The sequence below is a fragment of the Alosa pseudoharengus genome, unplaced genomic scaffold, assembly GCF_046254945.1.
Source record: "Alosa pseudoharengus isolate Yale_2024_CS ecotype anadromous, Long Island Sound unplaced genomic scaffold, YU_APseudo_1.1 YU_APseudo_1.1_scf_9, whole genome shotgun sequence".
NCBI lineage: Eukaryota > Metazoa > Chordata > Actinopteri > Clupeiformes > Clupeidae > Alosa > Alosa pseudoharengus.
Window position 1 is genome coordinate 31,474,544 of NW_027468881.1, and position 19,584 is coordinate 31,494,127.

At 43.4% G+C, this 19,584-nt stretch overlaps 1 protein-coding gene across 1 annotated transcript in view; it reads right to left on the bottom strand.

Moving 5' to 3' along the window:
- The window catches only part of LOC143115139 (collagen alpha-1(XX) chain-like), a 45,871-nt gene continuing 26,287 nt past the window's right edge, over positions 1 to 19,584 (bottom strand). The window contains exons 15-42 of the mRNA XM_076277034.1: positions 18,195 to 18,334; positions 17,362 to 17,488; positions 16,352 to 16,491; positions 15,414 to 15,546; positions 12,229 to 12,374; positions 11,944 to 12,073; positions 11,347 to 11,463; positions 9,877 to 10,023; positions 9,716 to 9,772; positions 9,351 to 9,389; positions 8,915 to 9,053; positions 7,271 to 7,413; positions 6,785 to 6,894; positions 6,531 to 6,689; positions 6,180 to 6,257; positions 5,973 to 6,059; positions 5,679 to 5,732; positions 5,309 to 5,404; positions 4,282 to 4,335; positions 4,068 to 4,121; positions 3,575 to 3,628; positions 3,407 to 3,478; positions 3,213 to 3,248; positions 2,959 to 3,025; positions 2,636 to 2,824; positions 2,086 to 2,163; positions 1,583 to 1,747; positions 1 to 1,030 (exon numbers count right to left, since the gene is read on the bottom strand). Coding sequence (XP_076133149.1) covers positions 1,002 to 1,030; positions 1,583 to 1,747; positions 2,086 to 2,163; positions 2,636 to 2,824; positions 2,959 to 3,025; positions 3,213 to 3,248; positions 3,407 to 3,478; positions 3,575 to 3,628; positions 4,068 to 4,121; positions 4,282 to 4,335; positions 5,309 to 5,404; positions 5,679 to 5,732; positions 5,973 to 6,059; positions 6,180 to 6,257; positions 6,531 to 6,689; positions 6,785 to 6,894; positions 7,271 to 7,413; positions 8,915 to 9,053; positions 9,351 to 9,389; positions 9,716 to 9,772; positions 9,877 to 10,023; positions 11,347 to 11,463; positions 11,944 to 12,073; positions 12,229 to 12,374; positions 15,414 to 15,546; positions 16,352 to 16,491; positions 17,362 to 17,488; positions 18,195 to 18,334 — 2,840 coding nt within the window. The 3' untranslated portion in view covers positions 1 to 1,001. The remainder of the gene's footprint in view (positions 1,031 to 1,582; positions 1,748 to 2,085; positions 2,164 to 2,635; positions 2,825 to 2,958; positions 3,026 to 3,212; positions 3,249 to 3,406; positions 3,479 to 3,574; positions 3,629 to 4,067; positions 4,122 to 4,281; positions 4,336 to 5,308; positions 5,405 to 5,678; positions 5,733 to 5,972; positions 6,060 to 6,179; positions 6,258 to 6,530; positions 6,690 to 6,784; positions 6,895 to 7,270; positions 7,414 to 8,914; positions 9,054 to 9,350; positions 9,390 to 9,715; positions 9,773 to 9,876; positions 10,024 to 11,346; positions 11,464 to 11,943; positions 12,074 to 12,228; positions 12,375 to 15,413; positions 15,547 to 16,351; positions 16,492 to 17,361; positions 17,489 to 18,194; positions 18,335 to 19,584) is intronic.

A 19,584-nucleotide genomic window follows, 5' to 3' on the forward strand; every position in this document is an offset into this window, starting at 1 on the left:
ATTAAGGCAATACCATATCAAATGTACTAGTGTTTTTCAGTCAGTGTTCGCTGTCTCTTTCACATACACACATACATCAATGCACAGACAGGCAGATAGATAACCCCCCCCCACCCCCTCCCATTACACACACACACACACGCACACACACACTCACACACACGGCTATATGGATGTCGGATGAATATGACACATAGTGAAATATATCTTATAGTAGCCTAATTTTAAGAATAGTTTAGTAGGTAGTGACTGTATTGTCCATATACAAAAGACAAACTCAAAGTACAACTTGTAAAAGCACAATCTTTTCAAGATACAATATATTCCCAAAAGTAACCAAATTATACAATTATTTAGTATGGCATCAAACAAATTCTAAATGCTTAACATGCGCACTAGTAATAAAGTCTCACAGTTAAGTTTTATAATAACACGAGTAAAATTAATTTGAACTGAACTGAAAAAAAAAATCACACACAACACATAAATAAAAAAACAATATTATACAACAAACTGATGAGCATTATAAACATAATCAGTGCGAAAACATGTGTTACTCCATACATCATACATACATACTGCTTACTCATTTTGAAATAAAGAGACACCTTCCACACACAATTTAAATCAGCATTTAAATCTTCAACATTAGCTTTGATGGCTTTATGGGCATATTTTTTCATCAAACGTGTGCAGATTTGTAGATCATAGAAGGCATATCTGAATATCGTACCACTGTAACTCAGAATGGGAGGTCTGCAGCTTTTTATGCACACTTCATAGCAGTTCTGATATGACCAATGTCCAGCCATGTCTTGTCAGTCTTGTCTGAGCAGTGCATTATTTTGACAGCTCCTGTCATTCTGTCAGTCCTAGGACCATGTCTCTGTAGACAATCGTACACAAACATGTACATTGTGTACATGTCTCTGTACACAAACATTGTGTAAGAACAGGTGCTATATTGCTGTCCCTGTGTTGTTGTTTTCAAACCTATCCACTCATGGTAGGTATCCATAGTATGGGTCCTCTGAAATAAAAAAAAAGATTATTTTACTGGCACTGAACATTGTCTGTTTACATCAAACAAAAGAAGTAAAAAGGGCATGTGGACATTTCTTATAACACAAAACAAGGTTTTGCTGTGAGTGGCCTTGTGATAAACTCTAAGGTCATCTAGGTGAAGAATCAGCTGAATTGTTGTGGTGTATGTATGGGCTTCCATAAGGGTTACAAGGATGGGGGGGGTAAAAAGTGCAGTAGAGGAGGGGTTTAGTAGATTAAGTGGCAAGGGCTGCATAAGAAAGGTGGGGAAGGATTGGGATTGGGGGGGGGGCACCAACAAGGAGCACCCAAGAGCAACAGGGGCAAGGAAAAACTCCCTTACTAAGGAAGAAACCTTGGGCAGATCCACGGCTCAAGGGGCTAACCCAACTGCCAGGGGTCTTGGTGTGTGTGTTGGGGGGATGACAAGGGAGATGGGATAGTGTGCTGTGTATGTGGGGAGAGGGCAGTGTGCTGTACTGTAAGTATGTTGGGGATGTGTGTTGGAGAGGGTTCTTGTAAATATAAAACCACCAACCTGCTCCAATCTCCGGTGAGGGATTGCAGCCACCGCTGCTGTCACAGATACCAGGGGGGCCCATCTCCCCGATCTGTCCCACAGCTCCTGCAATGCCAGGTGAGCCTTGCTCACCATCTTCCCCTCTGGCACCTGGATCACCCACTTTGGTCTCTCCAGGAGGACCTAATAAACAAATAAACACATGTACACACATACACACACACACACACACCCACATAAACACAAACGTACACACACCCACACAAACGTACGTACACACACACACACACACACACACACACACACATCCACACCAGCACAAACAAACGCACACACACACCCACCCACACCAGCACAAATGCACCGTGCACACACAGACACACACACATACACACAAACACACACACAAGGACAAACAAATGTAATCTTTAAGTCTTTAATGAGGTACTGCTGCATACCAAGGGCACTTCTAAAATATGTTACATGATGAATTAATATCTCAATATGACTTTGAACATTACCTGAAAATCCTTTGATCCCTGGTGGTCCCTGTGTATTAGCACCTAAGTTGCCCTTCTCGCCTGGAGGGCCTCTTTGTCCTGGTTAATGGATCAGACATAGTGACGATTAACCAAATCTCATTTACTAGTCTCTCCCCTGCTTTTCCTATACTAAGGAGGACACACTGCAGCATGGCTTTATATGAAAAATACGTTTTTTTTTACTGCATATACTGTATAATTAAACAGTGTGCTTCTTATATGTACTTTCATGTAAATACACACTATACAGTACTGATGTCTAAAGCTATTTCAATGTGACAATGCTAACACATTCGCGCTGTGCACCAGAGCGTTTGAGTGCACGTACCAACATGGGAGAGGTATGACTCAACTCGTGAAAGTTAAGGTAAGAACATATATTACTACTGACATTGGGTGGCGTGTTCCTTTAACACTCATCCTTAGTTCCCAGTAGCGGTAAAGCAGCTACTTCATCAACCAACGTTTTACTGCTAACAGGAGTGATTCCTGGTAAGTGGAAGTTGTCCACAGTGTCCCAATGACCCACCTTGTTCTCCTGGGTAGCCAGACCTTCCTGGCTTCCCTCTCGTTCCCTGTCGTCCCTGCTCGCCCCTAAGACCTGGCGGGCCTTTGGACCCTGGGATGCCTGGCTCGCCTGGTGGGCCCACAGGTTCCTCGATGGGGACAGGCTTCCGACTCATCTCATTCATGAAGGCGTCCAGCTTCAGAACCTCATCTGAACGGACACATGCTCATCAATGGGCTAGCAAATCCTCAACAAGAAATACTAATAGATTACATTTCAGAAGCTGTGTGTGTGTGTGTGTGTGTGTTTGTGTGTGTGTTCTAGGGTGTTTTAGTTGTACATACTGTGTACTAATTTTTCACAGGCCTCTGTCACCAGTTGATAGATCATGGCGAGTGACTGTGGCTCCCCCTAAAATATTAGAAAAAATAACTTTAAATATCAGCCTTTTCAGGTGATTACTGTGAAACAAGTCCATTTAAAATAGCAAACAAGCAGGATTTTCAAGAGTCCATCTATTCAATCTGGTAGAATTAGACGCCATGGTCATACCAAAATCAATGAGGAGCATTATTTTTCCTATCACATCATAACTCACCTTTTCTCCCCTGTCTCCCTTTTTTCCTGGGAGACCCTGAAATTGAAATGGGATTAAATCACTACCCACAGATATTAGAAAGCAATATGTTAAATATTCAAACTCAACTTTAGAACGGCAAAAAAATAAAAATACACATTACAATGAAGAGAATAATTGACACTTTGGAGACATTTGTCATTTTTGGTGCTCACCGAAGGTCCCACTGGCCCCAAAGGTCCTCTGTCACCCACTGGCCCAGGGTGTCCTGGCATCCCCTGAAAGCCCTGAGGAAGACGGGGAAAGAGGCACAGTCAACAGCCGTCGCCAGATATGACCAACACCTTTACTGATTTACAGACATCATGGTGTCTGGTCCTTACCCTTGGTCCAGTAATGCCTGGAGATCCAATGTTCCCCTCGACACCTCTGATTCCCTGAATGTTGTGGACACAAAATGATCTCAAGATACAGTCATATATATTATAGACAAAGCTGTTACGTTTGTTTGTGTAACTTTGTGTTTATTTCTGTATAGAGTGAAGGATGGGTGGGCAGCCGTGGCCTACTGGTTAGCGCTTCGGACTTGTAACCGGAGGGTTGCGGGTTCGAACCCTGACCAGTATGCATGGCTGAAGTGCCCTTGAGCAAGGCACCTAACCCCTCAAGGCACTCCCCAAGCGCCGCTGTTGTTGCAGGCAGCTCACTGCGCTGGGATTGCTTCACCTCACTGTGTGTTCACTGTGTGCTGAGTGTGTTTCACTAATTCACGGATTGGAATAAATGCAGAGACCAAATTTCCCTCACGGGATCAAAAGAGTATATATACTTATACTGGATGCACTGCATCAGAGTGTCTTATTAAAGTGCTTTTACCTCAGGACCAGGGTTCCCTTGACTACCCTTTGGGCCAGGAGAACCTGGTGATCCCTAAGAGAGAAGGTGTAAAGAAAATGCAAGAAAATTATGAATGCAGGATGAATAAAGCAAAAACAGAGTTTTTTCTTTGCACAACTAAAGCACATCGTGTAGGAGATCTGATTGGCTGAGGACTGACAGAGGTGGGTCATGTGACATTAGCCATGCTCACCTGATTTCCTGGTTTCCCCATCTCCCCTTTCTCTCCTCTTGCACCCGGTGGTCCCTTAGAAGAGACGTTGGCACAGTTATGAGAACACACGTGCACAAACTTACACAAACCTACAAGACCATACGCCACTTCAACACCTCTCCACACATGCACAAACTTACATGAACCTACAAGACCATACTCCACTTCAACACCTCTCCACACATGCACAAACTTACATGAACCTACAAGACCATACTCCACTTCAACACCTCTCCACACATGCACAAACGTACATGAACCTACAAGACCATACGTAAAGGATAATGTATAGAACGCCGGTCATTATTGGAAAAATAAATTCCGACAGGGAGAACCGGACCCCGACGCGCCAGCGAAGGGGTCTTGCTTCGCCCTGAAGGGACTTATTTTCCCAATAATGACTGGCGTTCTATACATTATCCTGCTTATTATACGGCTACTTGCCAAAACAAAAAAATAAACTCCACGATATGTCTCTTTACATTGTTACCGTTTCGTTGTTGCTTTTGCTGACAAATTGTTCACAACACACGCTGAACTAGAATCAAACGTTCTTTAGAACACAGCTGATCAATCGTCTGCCTTCACTTTTGAATGAAAATCTGTTGCCATTGACATCGGTCATTACAGCGGTCAGGTCCCCTAGTCGAAATGAATGACCTCTAGAACTTTGGGAAATCCCATTCAAGTCAATGGAGCGTTCTACTTGCATTGTGAAGAGCCGTATAATAATCCACTTCAACACCTCTCCACACATGATCTCCAACAGACCTTATGCACAGAGGGCTCTCTGGGCAGCTCATTTTCTTCTGTTATATTCTGCTCCTTACACGTTCACTCCAACCGGGTCCGTGTAGACACTAATTACATTAACAACAGCGGCGGCTACAACACACCTGGCTCCACCGGAAATAAATGAGCTGGCTAAAGAGCTTTCCATGTATAAGGTCCATAGGGCTTCCTTGAAAATATATCTGAGGAAGAAATGCTGTAGAGGAACTACTACCATTTTCCCTTGGACAGTGATGCCTTGGGGTCCGCGCGCGCCTATGGCTCCCAGCACACCGTCCGGACCTATTGTGCCGGGAGGGCCCATCTCCCCCTGTCCAGAAACAAGATGAAGAAATTATAGTATACACTGCAATTCTTCACCATGAATTAGACAATTAGAGGCTTAATTGTTACCACACAAGATCAATGTATGTCATGCTAGACTAGTGGAATCATCCTCTATCACGTTCAGGACTATCTCCAATGAACTGTTTTACATATTCAGACTGTGATGTCTCCACTCTGTGTAATACAAAACATACTCTATTGTCAGTGTATATAGACCCTCATCCACACAGTATGTGTTTATCTGTTTGGCACCTCACCTTTTGACCTGCCTCACCCTTCTCCCCTTTCTCCCCGCGTGGACCAGGCTTACCCTGTCAATCAGGTCAATCAAAGTTAGAACGGACAGAGAAAACACAGAGAAAGGAGCATTTAGAGCCATCATCATTCATGGTTCACGTTCAAGCTGGCCTCTGTGAAGCACCTTGAGACGTATTCATACATTGTCTGGCGCTATATCAATAAAACGGAATGGAACTGAATTGAACTGAATTAACTGAATGAGTGTTGTCATGAGGACCACAGTCTATGCAGTCTTAAGTATTCCGACTCACCGCTGGCCCCATGTCGCCGGGCCTCCCGGGGGCGTTGGAGGTGCAGGTACAGGCGTAGGCTGGGGCAGGACAGCTCTCCTCGTCCCTCTGCAAAGGCCAAATCCAGCCAATCACAATACAACAAACAAGAGTCCTGCCTGGTCTTTCATGACTTGCTTTTATACACAAACACAAAAATGCAAAAGGTAATAGGTCTGTTTCATGTACCTGAGCAGGCAGGTCACAGCAGGTGTCTTCAGAGGGCCAGGAGGTGTTGCACACAATCTCAAATGACTGCAACTGAAACTACAAGGCAAGGGGAACACAGATAGTTAGTTTCCTACCCAAAACTAGAAAGTTGCTAGGTCGGCAATCGCCTACAGAAGACCGTTCAGACAATGCCAGAAATGCCGTTCGTCATGTTAAGAAGTTATGTGCCATCAAAATGATTTTGGAAACGTTATGTTAAGGTCAAAAAACTGTTAAGGGTGCCTTTAAAATGGCTCTATCACTAGTGTAGCAGTACATATATCTTTGTACATGATCTAGATTTGAGAGAGTTATGGATTTGTTCCATACCGGGGCTGAGCCGCTGTTAGGCCCCCGGGTCTTCACTAGTTTCCCCAGCATCTCAAAACCGTCAGTGGGCAGTGCTCCCAGTGGGCGGGCCGGCCTCTCCCCAACATGTTCACAGTCCACAGACAGGGATACGCTCACTTGGCTGACGGACAGGTGAAGCTGCCAATCACAAGGACAGTAGAGAGGAATTACTGTTTGCTGTCCACCTTCCCTACCTTCCTAGCCTCTGGATGACTGCAGGAGTGGATACTGACCTTGTGGAAGCTGCCATAGAAGATCTTGTGGACCTGAGGCTGGTCGAAGGTGAGCTCCTGCACCTCCCCTCTGTAGTCCAGACTAAAGTACAGCAGGACCTTATTTTCAGCTAAGAACACACAAAAATGACTCAGCAATTTAATCAGTCAGGAAGAGATGAAATTACACAAAATATGTATAACTGATTGTGTTAGCCAGGATACCTAATGGTCCTTTATGATTGTATTGTAATGTGTGACTATTGTCTCGCATCTGAAATGTCCTTTCATCAATCTTTCTGTCCATCCTCAATTCATTTCTTTTCATCAATTCATCCACTGAGTCACCCGTTCCTCATCCCTCCGTCCATCCATCCATCCATCCCTCCATCCATCCATTCTCCTATAAATCCATCCATCCACCCGTCCACCAATCTACCTATAGGCTGGCCTCTATCTTTATACACGTGGAAAGTAAACCCTGAACCCATTCCCCCCCTGACTCACGGTCCAGCACGACCCCCATTTTGGGCTGGAAGTCGTTGTCGGTGAGCTGCCACAGGGCGAAGGGCTCCCTGGGGGTGTCCTGGAGCAGCCGGAACACCATGCTGATGGTGTGCTCCGCCGCTATGCCCGCCGGGTGGATGAACCTGGGACAAAAGCGCACAGCGAGTGAGTCGGGGTAGCTGCACATTTTTCAAGTGCACATTTAAAGACTTTTAAGACCTTTTCAAGACATCCAAATGGAAAAATTAAGACTATACCATGGCAAAAAAGATAAATACAACAACTTAAAACTTTTATACAATAGTTATTTTACTAACTTTAACACCCCCCCCATTTTGGATGTCTACAGAAGTTACCAAATATAGGTTTTTGGGGCTTATTGGTTGATATGGGATTGTGACAATAATAAGCAGAGAATAGCATTGACCATTTTCTTTATCTCCTGTTGCTATGTCACTTTTCAACTTCAGGCCTGTCAGGAGAAATCAGATTTCACACGTTCAATGTGAGCCACTCAGCGGCATCTCAACCTGCGTCCGAGCAAAGATTCTAGAAGCCCAGCGCAACTCCAAAAAGGAGGACAAATGAGCGTCTGGATTGAGGCTGCACTGGACGCCGCTAACTGGCTTACCAACTCTTTCTCCCGCTCACTCTACCACTCGCGTAGGCTACCTGTGTATCTCTCAGGCCTTGGCTACACAGGCATATTTTGTTTTACCATTTTCACACCAAATGTAATACCTCCCTTTCGAAAATTCAAGACATTCCAGGAAATGTAAGACTTTTTTATGCCTTAAAAACGAAAGTTGTATTTAAGACTTTTTAAGACTTTTTAAGGATCCGCGGGGACCCTGGTGAGTAAAGGGTGAAGCTGTTTCCTTCACTGCACAGACACAGGAACACACAGAGAGCTGTAAGCACAGCGTAAAAGTATTTCCTTCATGACACAGACTAGAACACAAGGGATGTGTGCACGGCATGTGGATGAAACGGTGACAAGACACACGGAGATGTGATCACAGCTGGAGGGATTTCCTTCATGGTGTTGAGTAAACAGCAGGCTAGGCTATGCGTGCACTGTAAACACCTATCTGTTAGGGATGAACCTGAAAGGCAAATACCCAGAGCACTGAGCGATAGGTCCTACTCAGTAGCTCCTGTTTAACTAGAATTCTGTGCATCGGCTCATGTTTGCTTGTGTGTAGACAAGTTGAATGCAATCTGCAAGATGGGATTCAATTAATAACTGACGCACTGTACAGCTATATCGTGTCTGACTGTATCCTTATTATGCATATCAATCTTACATTAAGAAAGACAGGTTTTAAGCGTGTGTCTTTAGCCTAATAAATGGCTCATTAGGGTGTGTTATGCAAGAGATATCAATTTAACAGGCAGCTTCAAACTTGGCTCAGGACGCTTGTCTCTTCACATTAGACTCTATGCAGACACATAATGTGGTCAGAGGTATCGGAACTTACGTGCGGACTAAGTGTGTTCATATCTGGCATTAGAGTTGTGAAATGGCCAAGATTGGGTCTTGCCTACCAAGTGTAAACAAGTGTGTGTGTGTGTGTGTGTGTGTGTGTGTGTGTGTCTGTGTGTGTGTCTGTGCGTGTGTGTGTGTGTGTGTGTGTGTCTCACCCTGTGTTCTGGGTCAGCTGGACGTCCCTGTAGAGTGTGTAGCTGGGCAGCGTGGTGAAGATAAAGGGTTCAGCTGCCACCCCCTCCACTGAAGAGTGAGCCGTCTTAGTCAAGCCAAACGCCTCCATCATGTCATATCCTACAGTGCACAAACACACACACACACACACACACACATACACACACACACACACACGCACATACATGCACACACAAATACACATATATATACACATACACACACGCACACGCACATACACACACACATCCATTTAAACATATGCACATGCACACAAATACATGCACACATCCATGCACACATGAAACATACACACACACACACACACACACACATAAAAAAAAACTGTGATGTGTTGACTGTTGCGCAACAAAAAATATGTTGTGTAAAAAAGAACATTGCACAGCTCATCCATACCTTTTACTATGCTGTTTCTTATTGTCAACTCAGGACACACTGTGGGGAACATAAGTTATACTCCAGCTTATCAAGTGAAAAAGTGGAGGAAGGACATGCATGTCCCCAAACATATATAGGATGCAGAGTTCAAATAAGTGTCAGTTGCAAAAATACAGGTAGAAAAATAACTCCCATTAATAATTTAATGTGCGAGACGTTTCGAGCATACTGCTCTTTTTCAGACAACTTTTAATAAATACACAGAAATTGCTATCTTAAATACATACCACGACATGCCAGATTCTTACAATTTCAAGCAGCATACATCAAAGAAAAGCATATGATTAATTTCAGAGAATGTATGGCTTTATGACAGCCCTCACCTTCATTATGTGAAGAAAATATTCTTGGAGGTATAGGGATCCTGACTGGGGCTGCAGCTGTCAAGATATAAAACTTAAGCTCTTATTGGCTGATAGTAACTTGTAAAAGGTGCATATGATATACTCAGAAAGGAAACTGAATGATGTGAAAGCTGTATAACCTGTGGCATGCAGGATAGAAACAGCAGCGCCCTCTACTGTCTCTAGACGGGAGTACACGCTGATGCGATACACTGTTTCGGGCTGCAGCTCAGAGAAACAGTGATTGTTGGTGGAAGCGTCCAACACCTCCTGCTTCATCTGCTTATCTATGTTCACACAATAACACACACACACACACACACACACACACACACACACACACACACACACACACACACACACAAGAAAGAAAACAGAGCAAGGGTATGTTGAGGACTAGAGAATGTTAACTATGATTACCGGTAGCTGTTTTTCTATCAAATCCATAGATCCAAGGTAGTGATGGGGACAAGACCGCATATGTCGAGACTGAGTCTTTAAAGGGTCAAGACCGAGTCGAGACCGAGACGGTTGATTTTTAAATGCAGGAGAGACTGAGTCAAGACCGAGTCTTTGAGGAGGCAAGACCAATTCAAGGAGTCGACACCGCATCGAGATCCAAAAAAAGACTAGATTTTGATGATTTACTTACATTTAACATCACCCAAGTATCATATTAAACGGTTAAATTCCCAAAGAGGGGATTGTTGGCTATAAGAGTAGTCAAGCACACACTTGTCTACCAAACTTCTTTTCTGAACAATACTTTAAGACTAGGAGCACAGCTGGATTCAAAATAGTATGGCATGATGTCAACATTTCATTAAAGTTGAAGGTGTTTAATTTTGACACTATTAACAGCAATATACCTGGATTTCATATTCAAAGTGTGACATTTAACCAGACACAACCAGAGGCATGCATTGGAATGACAGATTAGGCAAAAACCCTAGGTCAGGCTACTTCAACCCTCTCCAGATTGTATCTTTTAAAACATTTGTGCGGCACAGCATAGCACCATGGGATATATTCTAAAGCCAGTCAATATTAAAATTTACATTAAAATAAGAATATTTGTAATGGTGGATATTTTAGAATATACCTTAAAATATACACAGTCTAAAAAAACAAAAAGGGGGGGATCTTGTGGTCTCGCTCTAAAATTATGAGTCTGCCTCCTTCCAATGTAGTCCGAGACCAAGTCAAGACAGAGTATTTTTGTTTTCAATTCCTAGACGAGACCGAGTAAGCAAAAAATCTCGAGACCGGACTCAAGTATTACACTAATCCAAGGTAATAATATAAAATCGTTTTCATAAGGATTTCATAAGCAGAAAAAAAACATCCTAAACTCTGAACTGGACTGCTGTCACACAGCCAATATGGAGTGGGGTTGGGGGTGGGTGGTTGATGTGGATAGATGTGATTACTCTACCTGCTGATGGTATCACTAAAACTGAAATCTAAGATGTATGAGTCAAAGGTTTCTTTGAGGTGTAAGAGAGGCTTGTGTTACCACAGACACTATCACCTCTCATTTGAAGCAGGGCTGTGTGTGTGTGTGTGTGTGTGTGTGTGTGTGTGTGTGTGTGTGTGTGTGTGTGCCTCACCTCTGAGGGCCTGGATGAGGACGCGGTAACTGCTGACTGCGGCCACCGGTCTCCATGACACACACATGCTGGAGTGGTCGGAGCGCGCCACACTCACACTGCTCACACGCAGACTGGCTAGAGAGAGACAGAGAAAGAGAAAGAGGAAGGGGTGTCGGGAGGGGGGGGGCAGATAAAGAGAGAGAAGGAGGGGAAGCAGAGAGAGGGAGGGAAGAGGGGGGGGCGAGAGATAGTCGGGTGGTGGGGTGGGGGCAGAGAGAGAAGGAGGGGAAGCAGTGAGAGGGAGGGAGGAGGGGGCGAGAGATAGTCGGGTGGTGGGGTGGGGGCAGAGAGAGAGAGAGGGAGACAGAGAGAGGGTAAACAGGTAAATGGAGGGAGAGAAAAAAAGAGAGAAAGGAAGATGAAGACAAGACATGGGAGAGGCAGGAGGAATGCAGTAAGAGAGAGAGGGAACAAGAGGTAAGATGACTAGAGCCTTGCAAGGAGGACCAATTCTACAGTGTCATTACATTCCAAATGAGAAAATGTTTCTACACATGTCTATTGAACATGTTTACATGTTTATTGAATGATATAACGTGGGAGAGAGAGCCTCACCAGTCTTTCCCTGTGCGGAAGCACTGCCCCCCTCTCGACTGCGGTACTCAGCAGTGACCAGGATGCTGTAACGCGTGTCAGGCACCAGAGACTGCAGCAGCACACGGCTCTCAGTACCAGGTACAGACACCTGGAATACACACACACACGCACACACGCACGCACACATGCACGCACACACACACACACACACACACACACACACGTAAAAAGGGACAGTTAAAACACTGTGTGTTCTCACACACACACGCACACACACACACACTCACACACATACACACTCACAGTGTTCTCCCGTGGGTTGTCTCCTGAGAGGGGGGTGTAGGACACGCGGTACTGCTGCACGTGGGCATTGGGGGGCACCCAGCTGACCAGCATGCCTACTGCAGTCTCCTCCGACACGGACACACTGCTGGGACCAGCACCGGACACTAGGACAGAACCAGGGCATGAAGATGTAGGCTGTAAAATGACCGGACACTAGGACAGGGCATGCAGCACAGGACACTAGGACAGGGCATGACGATGTAGGCTGTAAAATGACCGGACACTAGGACAGGCCATGCAGCACAGGACACTAGGAAAGGGCATGACGATGTAGGCTGTAAAATGGTGCAATGGTGGTGGAGGTGTGTATTACTGTACATAGTAATATTGTACATGTTCAGGTGTGTGTGTTTACAGTACATTTAATCAGGGAGTACAGTACTATATTATATACTTATATACAGTATATTTATATACTATACTATATACTATACTATACAAGTACTGTAGGTGCTTGTGCTTATGTGTGTGTAAGTGAGGAGTGATGTGCATTTGAGTGTGTTTAAGGCATGTTCCTGTGTGTGTGTGTGTGCTATTCCAATCCAAATTAAGTATATAAATGTATGCATGCAAATATATACTGTATCTACTGTATCATCATATGACTGGGTACATTTTTCAAGTGCAAATTTAAAGACTTTTAAGACCTTTTCAAGACATTTAAATGGAAAAATGAAGACTATACCATGGTGAAAAAGATAAATATGACAACTTAAAAAACAGTTTTTTTGCAATAGTTTTTTTTTTCACTAACTAAACACTCACCCCATTTTGGATGTCTACAGAAGTTACCAAATATAGTATTTTGGGGAAAGAACAATTATTGTGTGTGAATCACCTTTACAGCTATAAATGCTCAATTTTAGGGTCTGGGCTGCTTCTTTTGAAGCTGGCTGTACATATTTGGTTGTGCTACTGGCTGAGGCTGACTGTTCTTCACCTGTGTCTGTAGTAGCCTAGGCTACTAGCCAAAGACATGTGTACTGGCCTCACATTGAGCAGGTGAAATCTGATTTCTCCTGACAGGCCTGGACTGGAAAACTGACATAGCAACAGGAGATAAAGAAAATGGTCAATGCCATTCTCTGCTTATTGTTGTCACAATCACACACCCCCATATCAACCAATAAGCCAATTGAGTTTTTTTTTTCTCACTTCAGGGGCAAAAAATTCAACACCAAAGCATCTTCAGCACCAGACCATCCTCAAGCCTAAGCTTGCCGACCAAAGGCGTAATACACACTTTATTGAAAATGACAATCCCTTAGGTTCAGGGATGTGTTGGAGGCTAAACGCAAGTAAACTCAGTTTATCCACCTCTAAAACTACACTAAACCAGATGGAGACATTTCACTCTCTCATGGTCCCATACAGAAATGTAATACCTCCCTTTTGAAAATTCAAAACATTCCAGAAAATGTAAGACTTTTTTAGGCCTTAAAAACTGAAAGTTGTATTTAAGACTTTTTAAGACTTTTTAAGGATCCGCGGGGACCCTGATATGAACCCTGATGTCATGATGCATATGTAGATGTATGTGTGTGAGTGTGAGTGTGAGTGTGTGTGTGTGTGTGTGTGTGTGTGTGGGGGGGGGGGGGGGGGGGTGTAGGACACGCGGTACTGCTGCACGTGGGCATTGGGGGGCACCCAGCTGACCAGCATGCCTACTGCAGTCTCCTCCGACACGGACACGCTGCTGGGACCAGCACCTGACACTAGGACAGAACCAGGGCATGACGATGTAGGCTGTAAAATGACCGGACACTAGGACAGGGCATGCAGCACAGGACACTAGGACAGGGCATGAAGATGTAGGCTGTAAAATGACCGGACACTAGGACAGGCCATGCAGCACAGGACACTAGGAAAGGGCATGACGATGTAGGCTGTAAAATGACCGGACACTAGGACAGGCCATGCAGCACAGGACACTAGGAAAGGGCATGACGATGTAGGCTGTAAAATGGTGCAATGGTGGTGGAGGTGTGTATTACTGTACATAGTAATATTGTACATGTTCAGGTGTGTGTGTTTACAGTACATTTAATCAGGGAGTACAGTACTTTATTATATACTTATATACAGTATATTTATATACTATACTATATACTATACTATACAAGTACTGTAGGTGCTTGTGCTTATGTGTGTGTAAGTGAGGAGTGATGTGCATTTGAGTGTGTTTAAGGCATGTTCCTGTGTGTGTGTGTGTGTGTGTGTGCTATTCCAATCCAAATTAAGTATATAAATGTATGCATGCAAATATATACTGTATCTACTGTATCATCATATGACAGGGTACATTTTTCAAGTGCAAATTTAAAGACTTTTAAGACCTTTTCAAGACATTTAAATGGAAAAATGAAGACTATACCATGGCGAAAAAGATAAATACGACAACTTAAAAAACTGTTTTTTTGCAATAGTTTTTTTTTTCACTAACTAAACACTCACCCCATTTTGGATGTCTACAGAAGTGGGGGAAAGAACAATTATTGTGTGTGAATCACCTTTACAGCTATAAATGCTCAATTTTAGGGTCTGGGCTGCTTCTTTTGAAGCTGGCCGTACATATTTGGTTGTGCTACTGGCTGAGGCTGACTGTTCTTCACCTGTGTCTGTAGTAGCCTAGGCTACTAGCCAAAGACATGTGTACTGGCCTCACATTGAGCAGGTGAAATCTGATTTCTCCTGACAGGCCTGGACTGGAAAACTGACATAGCAACAGGAGATAAAGAAAATGGTCAGTGCCATTCTCTGCTTATTGTTGTCACAATCACACACCCCCATATCAACCAATAAGCCAATTGAGTTTTTTTTTTCTCACTTCAGGGGCAAAAAATTCAACACCAAAGCATCTTCAGCACCAGACCATCCTCAAGCCTAAGCTTGCCGACCAAAGGCGTAATGCACACTTTAATGAAGTGTGAGTGTGAGTGTGAGTGTGAGTGTGAGTGTGAGTGTGTGTGTGTGTGTGTGTGTGTGTGTGTGTGTGTGTGTGTGTGTGTGTGTGTGTGTGTGTGTGTGAATGTCTGTGTGTGTGTGTGTGTGCGCGTGTGTGTGTGTGTGTGCGTGTGTGTGTGTGTGTGAGTCTGTCTGTAAGTCTGGATACATATATGTACTGTACGTGTGTACACACTCACAGGTGCTGTATCTAGTGGCCACTGCCTCGCTCTGCTCCCCGTCAGCGTAGAGGGCAGACAGTGAGATCTGGTACTCCTTGTTGTCCTCCACATCCTCCAAGATGGCTCCCTCACTTTGCCCATCCACTGACAGCTGCAGCCCAGGCACAGGGAGCACCAAAACAAACACAGCATCACACAGAGAGGTGGTACACTGACCACAGGGCATCACATGCTCGAACATTACAGTGTGCTTTGGGCAGTGCAGATAGGCAAAGAGACTATCGTAAAAAGTACCAATTTTCGCCCCTTTCGTTAAAAAATTCTAAAACAAAGATGTTTTTTAATACTTCAAAATAACATTTTATTAATGATCATTTTTCACATACATTTTTCAGTAGTCATAGGTGTGTAGATTTGAGCAGAATCTGGTTTGGTTCTTAACGGGAGCATTTACTACTACGGTACTTATCTATAGGCAAAGAGACTACAGGGTATTACAGAATGAAGTAAACTAATAAAATGAGGTGTATTATAATGCATTTCTGTTTATATTTATTTAATGACTGATTTAACACTTTACTTGACAGTATCAACATAAGAGTGACACGACAGTGTAATGAACACATGACACATGAACCCTAACTTTAACCCTAACCTCTAACCCTTATCCTAACCCGTTATGACAAAAAACGAATGTCACTTAACTGTGTTATGTCATAAACATTTATGACTTGTTTATGATACGTTCATGACAGTGTCATGTCATTCTTATGTTGATACTGTCAAGTACAGTGTAACCTATTTAATTAACAGATAATGACAGTCATCTATAAGTACAGGTAAGGGAGGGATGCACTAATAATGTCATGGAATACTCCTTAAGAATTCCATTATTGTCTCAAGAAATGTAAAGGCTACACTGGCCCCACTTAGAGCAGTCAACCTGTGCTACTCACCTGATGAAGCTTCCCTCCACTGAGGGAGATCCACTTGATCATGTATGACATGACATCGTCAGCTGCAGGCTCCCACCTCACTGTGATGTCATTTCCTGAGAAGTTGGCAACCCTGAGGTTTGAGGGGGCTGGCACTTTCACTGGAGAAGACATTCACATTCACATTTACGTTCACATTTACATCTAAATGTAGTCATTCAGCAAAGGCTTATGTCCAAAGAGACGTGCAAGTGAGGTACAATACGAGTAAATAACAAACATGGAAGTTCAGCAGTATATTAGTGCTACATAGCTGTGTGACCAATACATATTAGGCAGTGAAGACAAACTAAGAAATAACAAAGTATTTATACATGTGCCTTGAGTCAGTGAGCACCATTCTTACATTTCATCAATAACAATTATCACAATACAAAGACGATTTCTGAATGGTTCATCAGAGCAGTTCCGTAGCACACAGTAGTCACTAATAGTTAACAACTGGCTGAAATTGTAGGCTATTTAAATTACTCTATTATATCTACTTAAATGTTTAGCATTTTGATCAATGTTTAACAAAGAATGTTACAATGTGCAAATGTAACTGCCAATCATATCACATACACGGCACAACAAAGCTGCATTCAGAAAAGTTCTCATGCTCTATAGCCGAAAAGGCATATAAAGGAACTGGACAAATACTTCAAAAGCATCATGAACCTGACTCACCCCCTTTTATCACTCTGAACAAAACAAATAAATAAATGAAAGCAGTATGCAACAGAGAGATGGTGGCAAAGATGGCAGGCTATGACTTGAGCTATGGATTCACATATCGCCTGCCAGCGTTATGTGGGGGGTAATTAACAGCTTAACAGCAGTAGACCTGTCATTTTATGACGAATAGTTGAATATTATGGCAGTGTGCCATGAGATTTCATCATAGTAAATAGTAGTGTGCCATAAGTTTGGAAGAGAGCGTTCGAAGAAGGTGTAAGTAGGTCATTTCCATGTGCACAAAAAGGACTCACATGTGGTTGCGTTGGCTGTGACAGCTGTCGACAGTCCTTTCTCATAGTGTGACTGCACCGACACAAGGTACCTGGAGAGAGATGACAGATTCTGCAACAGCACAGAATTGGTACCTTTCACCTCCACCTGATAATGATTGAAAGAGAGAGAAGAGAGGGAGAAAGAGAGAGAGAGAGACAGACAGACAGAAAGAGAGAGATGCATCAGTCAGAGAGACTTATTCTAATGATATGCATGTCACATTCATAGATTTATTTACACTTAAATCTATTTACAGTACATATTCATAATTCATAACAGAGACAGCCGTGAGCAGTCAGAAGGAGGTTTGGCAGTGATCAACACCTCAGCAGCAACAGTAGCACAGTGGATCTGTGAAAACTCACACTAGGAGGGAGGGAGACAAACACAGACAACCGTTTCCTCCTGCGTGTTTCTCCTCTCCATTCCTGCCTGCTTGCCTGCCAGAGTCCAGATTAAAGGAAAACTCAAGCCATTTTTCACTTAGATCTCTGTTTCTCGAGGTTACCGAGTACTACCACTGTAGCTGCCTGGCTGCTCTAGATGTTGGCTGCAGCAACCATCCGCCCTCCCCCCCCGTACCGATAGTGACCACGAGAAACTACTTATGGTATTTCATGACGAGGATGATACTGTGATACTATGAGCCATGAATTCTTTCTCCTGTTCACCTGCTCACACACACACACACACTATCATATCGATGTTGAAGCCTCAACAGCATAGACAGCTATTACCATGTGGGGCTGTGTGTCAGACTGGAGGCCTCACTGCCTGGTCGCCTGCCTTTACAGCTCTGCTCAGCGCTCACCTGACGGGTATCAGTGCCAATGTTGGTTCTGCAGACAATGCGGTGCCCGGGCACGTCCACCGCACCGGGCACCCAGCTGACCCGCAGCGAGCTGTGGCTGACCACGGTGATTTGGACACTAAGGGGAGGGGGGAGAGGGACTGTGGAGAGAAGAGAGGATGGGAGGGGGAGTAGGGGGGGGGAGAATGAATGCAAAGTGAGAGAATAAGTGCAAAACAAAGGCTGCATTTACACGTGGCCGGCTATTTTCATAGACGGACATTTCACCCTCCTCATTTTCAAAAATAACATCATGCACACCAGTTTTCAGAAAAGTTTTCATTTACACTAACCCGTGTATATGTCGTCAAGAGCATGCCGAACCTGTAGGTGGCAGTGTAACGAGAAGTTTAAGCCCATGTTAGCCAATCAGAATCCCAAAAATAGCAACAACGGCTATTGTTTATCTGCCAGTGGAGTAAGTAATTTTATCTTAATTTAAGGTAAATTTACTTACTCCACTGGCAAATCTTACAGTTTTTCTCAGTCGCTTTGGTTTTTTTCTCAGATCAGAATAAAAATTAGTTCAACCTCCACAACATTTAGTCATTTGTGCACATCATAGAAGCAATTTCTCCTTCCTCTGAACAAATTGCAAATGCTTTTGAACATGTATCAGTTGCTTTGTCACGTCAGTCAAAATTAACGATACTTATGGATGCTAAATAGTCGTTCCCAATAAAACTAATAGTCTTCATTTCATTGCTCGAGTCATTACGTACAAAATTGGCGAACTAGTTATCAAATTCTGTAACAATGCTGTAGAATTGCAAAGAGCATATACAGTAAAACTGTGAAACGTACATATTCAGTGTATCTTGTACTCACTTACTCCCCTAACTACAGCAATTTGTAACTTTACTGTAGTTTTCAAATGGCTGTACAAGTACTGTATAGTGCTGTCTTGAGCATGTTCAGGTAGTGTCACCGAGTTCTGACCTTTTTTGCATGGGAAAACACTGAGAGCATAAACTGTCATAATGAAAACATGACAAAGCCATTTGACTATCTTGTTCATGAACGATGGTGTCAAGACTTCTCATTTTGATGACACTGGCAGTTTCATTGACATAAATACTTGCTTTTGAGGAATAGACTATCCATTTTGAGCAAGTGACGTGCTTTTGCAGGTTATCCACTAGGTTTTGCAGTTTGCACTAATTGTTTTGAGAAATGCACTAACTGCTGTGCAAATGTTAATAGTGATGTGAGAAAAGCACCAAAGCGACTGAGAAAAACTGTAATTTAAGAAGATTTTGACTTCTTTTAAGTCAAATAATCTTACAAGAAAGCTCAAAGTAAGTATCTTTGTACTAAAAACAATACTAAATATAGCTGCAAGCAGCAATGA